The sequence below is a fragment of the Chrysoperla carnea genome, chromosome 2 (genome assembly GCF_905475395.1).
Source record: "Chrysoperla carnea chromosome 2, inChrCarn1.1, whole genome shotgun sequence".
Classification (NCBI taxonomy): Eukaryota; Metazoa; Arthropoda; class Insecta; order Neuroptera; family Chrysopidae; genus Chrysoperla; species Chrysoperla carnea.
This window is the reverse complement of record NC_058338.1, coordinates 47,418,180-47,429,695: the sequence shown is the minus strand read 5'-3', so window position 1 is coordinate 47,429,695 and position 11,516 is coordinate 47,418,180. Positions and strand designations below refer to the sequence as shown.

General features: G+C 28.4%; 1 protein-coding gene across 1 annotated transcript; it reads left to right on the top strand.

Annotated features, from left to right (window-relative positions):
- The first annotated feature begins 9,920 nt into the window (after nucleotides 1-9,920).
- Nucleotides 9,921-11,311, top strand: LOC123293770 (chymotrypsin-elastase inhibitor ixodidin-like). The gene is made up of 2 exons (XM_044874676.1): nucleotides 9,921-10,056; nucleotides 11,049-11,311. The coding sequence occupies exons 1-2, from the start codon at nucleotides 9,993-9,995 to the stop codon at nucleotides 11,231-11,233; spliced, it is 249 nt and encodes an 82-aa protein (XP_044730611.1). The 5' UTR covers nucleotides 9,921-9,992; the 3' UTR covers nucleotides 11,234-11,311.
- Nucleotides 11,312-11,516: the final 205 nt, after the last annotated feature.

Sequence of the window (11,516 nt, the reverse complement as noted above, 5' to 3'; positions counted from 1 at the left end):
ATATGTTTTGAAATCTGAAAATATCTGGCTGGAAGTATAAATTGTGCATTTTTTTTAAATAAACAGTGGCAGCGAAAGGACTCTTTAATTCAATAAAATAAGTATTTGACTTCTTAAAAATAAATATAGCAAGAAAAGATTGTCTTAAACCAAAGTATTTACTTGCTACCATAAAATCAAATTTTCCTGCTATCATAAAATCAAATTTTCCTGCTAGTACTTTTTTTTCATTTTATTATAAACTTCTCAAAAAATTTCACGGCAACTCATATATTTTAATACAAAAACAGAAACCTGAATATTTCGAAAAATACAACTAAAAGCCAAATCCAATGTTAAATGTGAGGAGCCCTTTGAAAAACTATACAATGATACAATTTCATCTCAACACCGAAATAATTCTTAACAACCGGATACACTAAAAGCGTATAAAATTGGTATTTTTCCATTATTGTGAAAAACTTCGAATCACTTGTAAAATATAGACATTACATTTTTGTGACATAATATTTAAGTAATACGTATACAACACACATTTATGTTGTACTAGATATTTGTAAACGATTGAAAGAAAAAAAAATTCTAGGTAATAGTCTCCTAGAGTAGAGTCTCCTAGAAGCGTCCCATCGAAGAAAACTGCAATCAATTATATGAATTAGGTAGCCATTACTCTTTTGTTTCCCCCACATCTGGTATCAAGCTATTAATATGATTTTACGTATGATGTAATCTTAACAATAAGTGTTTATGACGACATTCATCGGAAATCATCGGAAAACATTGTGTGAAACTAAACTTGTGGTATAACTTTTAAAACTGCAATTACACGGATTTCGAAATTTCAATTTTCATTTATATGAATTGATACTATTTAACGATAGGTGCAATATGGTCTAGGTGTGCTAAGGTTTATCCTGGCAACCTCAATATTTAACAAACTTACAGTATTTCGTGCACATAACACAAATACTCCAAATTGTATATTATATTTTATGTATGTTGGCTATCATAAAGGTTTTTCTTTTCTACAAGATCTTCAATATCCAATTGTACGCCTGTCCATCAAGATTATAGTCTCTAAGTAACATTAATATTTTCATTCTTATCTTAACTTTTACTTAAATATTGGAAGTCATTCGTTACACCAAGAACACGTTGATGATCTAGCTTTGTCATGACGCTTGAAAAGCGTATAAACCCAGCCTTGTTCAATTTTATATTTTAAAAACTTTGGTTGTAATGATGTATCAACACATTCAGAAAATCATTTAATTAAAAAAGAAAGAGAGCCACATACCAATGTATTCGATGGCTATCTAAATTACAATATAGCCCCATTTAAAGCAGACTCTGACTCACATCTATACAAATTCTAAGGGATTTCTAGGACATTCGCCGGCGAATTGCTTGAAACATACGGGAAAAATCACTTCTACTCGTTAGAACCCCTCGGAAAATCGGAGAAACCTCCCCGAAATTAAGATTTTCGGTTCTATACATGCTAAACAAAGATATTTCCACCAATTGACTCCAAATAAAGTCAACTCCCCCTCGGAAAATCGGATAAACACCCTTAAAGCATCCCCGTTTCTTCTTTACCATCTAGGAAGATGCAACTTTTTGTTTTTTCCGCCACCGGGTTCAGGGAAAACCCCAATGCAAGCAAAGTGAGTAATAATAAATAAATATTTATAAAAATTTCATTTTTTTGTGTAAACGATGTTGAAGGCTGCATTATAAATGTAAATACTTTATAAATGTAAAAAAGATATTCCACTATAAGTTCTAACACTCTACAATTATTTTACATAAAGGAAATTTTTTTTGAATTCAGCGTTGAAATACATTCCAAGATGTCAAGAACAAATAGTTTGCATCATACTTTTATTTTTTAAAAAATTTCTTTTGTTTTAAAAATAAAAAGGAAAGTAAAAAATCAAATTTAACCACAGTTGAGCTTAAAAAAAAAATTAAGCACTTAAAGAAGTATTTTACCTCGTTTCTCCATTTATATAAAAAAAATCGCCTGAATAAAATCAAACATAACACAACAATACAATGCAAGTAGAAAATATGTGCTTTATTTTTTAAATGACAATTTTTCCCACAAAATACTACAAATATAACCGAATGCACATAGCTCATACATGAAAATATAAGAAATATGACACATTTCATGTTCTTTTTGCAAAAGCCTCCTTTCAAGGTCTTCATTAAAGTTGGTTGATTTTTTTATGTTATTACTAACTGTCTGATAAAAAGTTCATGTTTTCACGACATAAAACGAAATCGGTATCTTTACGCTTTGAAATATCTGGAATGCGAAATAAATGTGTATGATCAAAGCAGTCGTACAAAAACAAAAAGTTGATAAGAATGAAAATACAAAGAACCTCGCAATATAAGATAGGAAAAAGATATTCTGACCCGGCCTAATATGCTTTTTGGATCATTCTGATCAAAAGCTTTCACGGGCACAAAAATTTTTTACGAGTAGTTTTCGAGCTACCGGCGATCCAAGATTCGAATATATTATAGTTTTAGTATATGACTAGGAAAATGGCCTTTTGTGAAAGTTTTTGAAACCCCCCCCCCAAATTTTCTTCGAATTATTCTGAACCAAATCCTTCACGGCCAAAAAATTGAACTGCACTACCAACACACTGTACGTTCGAGATATAAGCTCGAGTAAGTGGGTGAAAATATCGAAAACTTTTCCACAATATTTCAGATTTTTCCAGAATGTTCTAGAATTATTCAATACATTCCAGAATATTCCAGATTTTTCAGAATGATCTAGAGTATAGGTAATGGGATATTTTATATAGTTTAAGAGGAATTATAAAAATGACTGATTGTAGTTGCTCCAGAATTTTCTACATTGTTCTCAAAATTCTACGAATGATCTAAGAAATTCCATCATGTCATATTGAAACACTGAAAATAATTATTAATAAAGAATGATTTTTATCGTTTTAGAATATTCTAAATTCATCGAAAAAGCTCTAAAATAAATCTAGATTAATCGAAAAAGCTCTAAAATATATTGAAATGTTTGTTCCATATGATTTAAAATATATTTAAATGAAATTATATATTGAAATATGCAAATGAAAAATTATAAAATATATTTAAATGATTTAAATCATTTTAAACTTTTCTGAAATAATGTAAAAAGTTCGAAAATTTATTTAAGTGTTTAAAATCGATTAAAAGAATTAATAACTACTATTCTGGAATATACAGAATATAAAGTCATTCCGTGCAGTTTCAACAATTTTTTGAATTCAGTGTATTGTATAAGTTGTGACTACTATTACAATATCTTTGGTTGTGACTTATAACCATTGCAGCTGATTATATTATAAAATCAAAAGTTCAATCAATAAATTATCGTAGATATAATTTATTAATGAAAACTACAATGTTAAGTCAGAAAGTTCTTGGCCTGGTCCCCAAACACTGTATCTGCTCAGTATGTTTTATTCTTACATTTTTTTAGTATTTTTTGCCACAATAGTTACAGCAGGAGGGATAAAATAATAACAAAAGAAGAATTCTTTTAGCTTTTATTATGATTGTGCTTGTGATCAAGAAAAAACACAATTTTCGTGAAAATTGTATGTATTGTTATTATTGGACTTTTTATACGGAAAATTGTAAAAGTCATTACCATCAAAAAAAATATGAAATCACGGGAAATATTTTGGTGAATTTAATAAAGTGATTGCAATTTTCTGAAAAAATTGTCTTTTTTTATTTCTTATTTTATTGCAGTAAAAATAATTGTTATTTGCTGGTATTAAGTTAGCCAAATAGGGTTTTGGTTTAGTAATAGTTATCAGCAAGGAAATGGAACTTTATGAAACAAATTATACATTTGGTACATAGACATTATAAAATCAATAAATTAAATTTTTTAATACCTATTTATATTATACGTGTCAGTTATGACTATTATTAGACAAAGGCGAAAGTCTTGGCTTCGGTGGTGTTACATATTTTGTCTTGGTCTTAGTTGCAGCCAAACTCCTAAAAGACCCTTTTTTTACTTAATCATAAATTTTTTGTTACAAGCACATTTTTTATTTTTCAAAATTTTCTTGGGGAATCAGTATCTCACTATAGATCTAGCAAAATTATATCGATATTTTAAAATACCGATATTATTTTAAAATATCGACTATACATCAGAAAATACCTCAATATCAACAAATTTCGAAAATTGTTTAAAATGTTGAATTAAAAAAAAATATAGTTTGTGGATTACTATTGATCATATTTCTGCCTTGAGAATCGATTTGGCTACTCAAATAATATAAAAATTTACGATTTTATTCCAGGGCCCCAATATGTATAAAGCACGCCATTTTTAAGTGATACTGGATTAATATTTTTCATCAATCGAAACAAACAATGTCAAAGATTTTTATTGCACAGGGTACCACTAAATAATTGCTGATCGAATTGAATCAAAATGAAACTTCCAGTGAATAAAAATAGTAAATCGAATTATATTATTAATAGGGCATTGTACTATTTTTGAAAAAGTACTTCAAAATGTTGATTTTGCTAATAAAAAGACACCAAAAATTTATTTCGGAAAAATATACACACGCTTTCTTGTCAAAAACTTAAATTAAATTTCAAACCTTTTTTAAACTGTCAAAAACGCGGGCATCCAATTTGGTGACGTAATATCGATACCACTATACGAAATAACACAGATAAATTTGACAGATATATTCATAGACAACTAATTATAATAAATATAAATATTGATTATCTATGGATATATTATACCCAGCTGTCTACTTTGAACTAATTTTGATCTATGGTTCATACCGATATGACATCACATCAGGGCTTGTCCACGTTTTAGGTCACGTGATATACAGTTTAAAAATTACGATTTTAAATTTTAATATTGTAAAAGAAAAATGTGCTTTTATGACTCAAAATCAGAATATTTAAGTATATTTTTACATAAAATTTAGCTTTTTTTAAATTTCTTAATTTATTTTTGAGTAACGGTAATACCCTATTGGCCATGTCGTGGCCGATTTATGTACTTAGACTGAATATATATTTCGTGTGAAAAGTGGAAGGAATTAAATTTAACCATAGCATTTGATAAAGTTTTTATTTTTTAACAAATTATGTTCGTATTCTAATATAATAATTGTTGATGTAGGTAGTGCTAATAAGTTGCCTGTTTTCCAATAATTATTGAAAATGATTATCAACAGTCCATACGTTGCCCAAATAAGTCGTAGTTGATTACATAGCCTGGATATTTTGCTCTAAACTCCAGAAAAGATGTTTATTTAAAATACTTCCAATCGTTTAAATACGCATATAAGAATATATTAAGAGCAGTATAGAGTTCTTCTGACATATCACTTTGAACAATTTATCAATGCTGAAGAGCTAGAATTATCTAGCTAGTTCTTGTTACTTTGATATTTATACACTGAAACTATTTTTTACTCTACGCTGTATAGACAAAAGACGTTCTTACTTTCTTACGTTCTTTAGTGGAATTTAGTATAAAACAACTAATATTTGTTAAATCTTCTTGTTATAAAATAGATATAATATGCAGACAGTAAACTATTTTAAACGTTAAAAGTTTCATAATTTTACACAAACTATTAAACTTATTTATACACGTTATGTTTCCAAATAACTTAGTAAATTATATAATAATGTTTCGCGACTTAAAATTTTTCTTAAATATTTCATCTTTGAATTTAAATTCATGTACTAAAGATTAAAGACAATTATAGAAACTTTCTTTTTAAGTTAGGTATACCAATTTAGATAAGGAGCTGAAGGTAATCATATGTAAACGAACTCTAAGATTCGGAAAATTACGTTTAAGTTCAGCTGTTCTAAGAGTACGCAGTGAACCTAGCGACCAAACGGTTTGAGACTTGAAGCAAGCTTAAATTGTACTTAGATCACCTAACATTGTAAAAGTACTTCAAAAAAATCGAAAAAGCAGTAAAACGGAGAAGTTACGTAAGTCTGAAGTTTTTTGTACAATTTGGTATTTATTTTCATCATTTCTAAAGTATTACAATTCGAAAGCGTAATGTATTTCAAAAAAAACGATTATTGTTTCCACATGATGGTTTATCAAGCTTGTAAATATAGATAGTTCTGCTACTCACTACTAGACGCCAACAGCAAAAGTATTTTCATAAAATGACTCTGTGGAGTAAGATAGCGCATTCAATTTTTTCATTGCAACTTCCCAGAAAATCGTAAAAATACTCCCCAAAATATGACTTAGTGTCGAGTGTTCGGGATGTAAAACTTGGTGGCATGAGATACGCATTGAATACATAGGGGTTTTGGATTTATTTACGATTTACGTGAGGATTAATATACGTACTCTTATCGATCCCCTTGCGTATTTTTAAACACTTGTATGAGAAAGAGTTCGCAAATTCCATTTTTCGACCTTTAGCAAATTACGCAAAACTTTATTAAGATAGCAAGTTGTTACTCATAATTTTATTATATATAAACTATTTCGATTTTCCTTTCTCCAATGAAAAATGAATGAATTTCTTTTTCGCTTATCCTACTTCCTTTGCATATGATTAGCATTTTGGTCTTTTGAAAATTTATTAATAAACTCCACTTATCGCAATATTAAGACATTGTATTTAATTCCCGATTCATACCGGCTGGCGATTCAGGAAATAACACTATATCATCAGCATACATTAAAATTTCATTATCATGGTGTAATACAAGGTGTTATCGTATCAACTTTTTCTAGGACATCAGGTAATTAACATAATTAATAAGGTATTTGCAAAAAAAAAAAAAAAAACAACAACAACAACATACTAAGTTATACAACAATAACAATAATATTCTCAGTTATATAAAAAATTCATGAGCAGCAGAGCTACATCACTAAAGTTACATTTTCTCCTTATTAATTAATTTTTTATATCGAAAGAAGATTTATGCCATTTCATGTTTTTGAATACATGAAATCTATAGCAATATAAAAATGTTATGGACTCAAAAAATTCTGCATCGATTGAGCTCAAATTTTTTTTGTATATGGAAAACCCATATGTAAATAATTTTATAGACATAATAGAGATCAACGTTTGCCTAAATTTCGTGTAACTACTATGTTTATACCATGTATATATGAAATATACATAGTATATTAAGTTTAGTCCAAAGTTTGTAACGCCTAAAAATATTCATGCTACGAAAAAAATTTTAGTATAGGTGTTCATAGAATCACCTAATTAGTCCATTTCCGGTTGTCCGTCCGTCCGACTGTCCGTCCGTCTGTGGACACGATAACTCAAAAACGAAAAGAGATATCAAGATGAAATTTTTATAACGTACTCAGGACCTAAAAATTGAGGTCAAGTTCGTAAATGAGCAACATAGGTCAATGGGGTCTTGGGTCCGTAGGACCCATCTTGTAAACCGTTAGAGATAGAACAAAAGTTTAAATGTAAAAAATGTTCTTTATAAAAAAATAAACAACTTTTGTTTGAAATTTTTTTTTGTAAACTTCACTGTTTATCCACGAGGGCGCTTATTAGATGCAAATTTTATAGTATGCATTAATATGGGAATATCAGTGTGTGTGTAGCTATTTAAAAGTGGATATCTTTTTTTATTAACGTGACGTCAAAAAACAAACGATTGCATCATCAACACTGTCTATACATGGTATTTCAACAATTAACTCAGTCAATTGTTTGTTTTCACTTGTTTTTTTTTAATTTCTTGTAGTTTAAAATATTTATAGATAATTCTAATTATTATTCTCACAAGCAGTATGTTAGGAATGTCTGTTTATTAATCGAAAATCTAAAACAAGTTTTATCGTTGTACGAAAAATTTTAATGGTTGTAAAGTTCGAACTGGCAAAACTGAAGATAGTAACTTGAATTTTTTAGCAGATTTCTTAAGCAAATACAGTATACAAGACTTTCTTACAAAATCAAATATCGTGTAATGAATATTTTAGACTAATAGTTGCGGTTTTATAAAATATCTACTTAATTTTTTCGTTCCTGTCATGGACACACATGTTCTTATTATTAATGTTACAAAACTGTTATCCCGACACAAGGAATATGAAGGGGGGAGGGGTGGAAGGTATGACGATTGATCGAATATTTTCAAATGTACCCAAGTCTGGTACCAAATAAAGCGGCATGTGTAGATTCAAAAACTGTAAGATAAATGAAAATCAGTTCAACCGTTTAAAAGTTATGAACTCTTTTTTTAATAACCATAATGTCCCACTGCAGCGAAGTGTGGCGGGGCACAGCTAGCATTTATAAAAAAAAGGCTAGAAAAGGAACCGGATGCTTAATTGCTCAATTTGGTCGACCTTAGTAATTTGAAGTTACCCAAAGCCATAAAATCGGCGAAAATCTGTTGGTCATTAAAATGAGGAGAGGAGGCTGAGAAACTCACAACTATCCCACATACAAATTTCCAATCCACTATTTCGATTGGTATGGGTTTTAGAGATGAATAATGTTTAAAAAATCTCCAAAAAAAGGGTTTTCCTCTAGTTATCCTCTCTAAATTGCTGAAATAAAACCACCATCACCCATCCACATTGATCTTCGACACAGTGCTTAAGTCTATATTTTCGGGAGAAATATGACTGAAAATCTTATTTTTACAATAAAATACATTTATATTCAGATATATATATATATTTTTTTTTTTTTTGTTTTGTTTATATATATATTTTTTACAGTATGGTGTTTATAATGGTGATTAAATCAATGCTAAGGAGTACCACAAGGACATTCTGCACTGATATTCATTACAACCTACTTTAAGATTTAGGGCAATTTTACAACGCATAAATAGCCTCATATAATTCATTAAATTGGCTATTTTAATATTTAATATTAAAATAATTAATATTTAATAATACATATTTATTAATTTTTAATATTTAATAATATTTTTTTATCCCAATTTCTTTTTGTGGGCACCCAAATTAACATATTTTAAACTGACATAATATTATCCAAAATCATTTTGGTCACTATTAGGAGTGAAAGCATAATCATTTTTACCGAAGTCAGCAAAATAATACTGCTTAAGAACGTCTGATTCCCAAAAAATCACGTTTTCTTAGCATCATCTTTAAATCGTGTATATGCTCTCATGAATGCTCTTTATAAGCAGGTAAAATTTTGTAATACCTACCGTTTACGGTATTAAATTTTTACATTTGAGCTGTTGCGTTTTTAACAGATAAATCCTATATTAAAGTCTTTTTAAAGGTATTCTTTATTATGTAACATGGCTAATTTTCTTAAGATTAATTTGGAAATTTATATTCAGCAGTTAAAAGCATGACAAATACTTTCCTGTAAAGAAAATTATAACAAACGGTATTCGTTTTTCCATAAAATCTCCACCCTCAAAATTTGAAACGTGAGTCTTAAATATTTTCAAACACTTTTTTTTTGTGTTTGAACGTTATAATACGTTCATATTTCTGACGACATGGGTACCAATGAAGTCAGAAAAAAATACGTTTTTTTGAAGTCATTCTGAACTTTATGATTGATGGGAAATCAGTAAAAATATTAAAATATCTTGAATGAAACAGCTGTTATGAATAGTATTCGAGAAATATATTTGTTTAATAAGATTGGGGAATGACCTTATTTAATTGCTGATTTAATGATTTATTGTTTGGTCATGACCACAGGTAAACATGTCCCTCAGGGTCTTGGGAAATTTCGATTTATCTAAGGTGGACAATGAATGTATAGTATTAGCATTGCCCTTTGACCAACCTTGGTTCTCTGCCTACGTCATTGTCGTTGGTAACAAAGAAACAAGAATTATTTTAGTATATAAATAGCGTGTATTACAAAAATTGTTACTATAATAATTATTACTTAGGTATCAGGTTATATATTTTCATTCAATATTTTTTGTAATTTTCATAAATTTTAACAATGAATACTAAATTAATTTTATTATTTACAATCGTTATTATAAATTGTGTTGTTAATTCTAATGGTAAGTGATTGACATTAGATTTTAAATTTTGTTCTGCAGTGTGTCGCGTTAAAGTTAAAGATCTCTCATATTTCCGGTATTTATTGGAATATCGATTTTAAATTTTGCACAATGAATTTATCATACAAGGTGATGCGTTACATTTTTTTAAATGCTTAACCGAAATCAGAACTTTAAACTCCGCCTATAATATTAGGCTGACAAACAGGGCCGATTCTTAATATTTTGTCTAGCGTCAGAGATGGTGAGAGATATCGAAAAAAAACTATTAGAAAAAGTTACTAAGAATACTTTTTTATACCAATTTTATGAAAAAATTAGCAATTATAATTTTTTCATTATCTTGGTCCATCCACACTCATAATTATTACAAGTTTATTGAAATATTCGAATACATAATACTATTAAATTATCAATTTGTCCACTAGTTATAAAATTTAACTAGAGTCCTATGGCATGTAAAAACTGGACAAATTGATAATTTAATAGTATTATGTATTCAAATATTTCAATAAACTTGTAATAGTTATGAGTATGAACCAAAATAATGAAAAAATTATAAATGCTAATTTCGTCATAAATATATGGGTATAAGAATATTCTAAGTAACTTTTTCTAATAGTTTTTTTTTTGATTTCTCTTAATTAGTCGGTCACAACGGTTTGTTTTTTCAATAATTTAAAGGTTTCAACTTAACTTTAAATAGTTTTTTATTAATTTCCACCGATTAGTTTTGAAGAAATCAATGAAAACATATCATCCATCTACCGTTTTCTCATAAATATGCCCACTTTAGAAATCATTTATTTATTAAAATAATCGGGCAACACTACCCCCCCCCCTAAAATTTTCAGAATTGATTTAGACTTATTCCAACTTCATATTTAAAAAAATCAAACCCTTTATCCAAAATTGCCTAGGCGCTCGTACATCCTTAAGTGATACAAATAATTAAGAAAATACTGTATTTTTATTACATTATACTTCAACAGGACAGAAAACGTGTTCGGGAGCAAATCAAGTATGGAATGATTGTGGAACAGCATGTCCAGAAACATGTTCCAATTACGACCAGGATGTTATTTGTACAGAGCAATGTATAGTTGGATGCGCCTGTAAAGAAGGTACTGTTCTTAATGACCAGAAAAATTGTGTACCAATATCACAATGTCCCTAGATGTAAATAAACGATATTATGTAGGGGATATGGAACATTATATTTAAAAAATATTAGATGTAATTTTAAAACTCCAATTAATAAATTATTCTGAAAACTACGTTGTTAATTAATTATTGTTAAATAACTAATAGTACAGTAAAAGATGTTACAAAAATTGGCTAATAAAGGAAAATGAAAGAAAAAGCTCGCATTTTGCTGAAACCTCATAGAATTTGTTTCTTAGATGTCAAATATCATTAATAACGCATGAGTAAAATTTTCTATTAGTTAATAAGTTAAA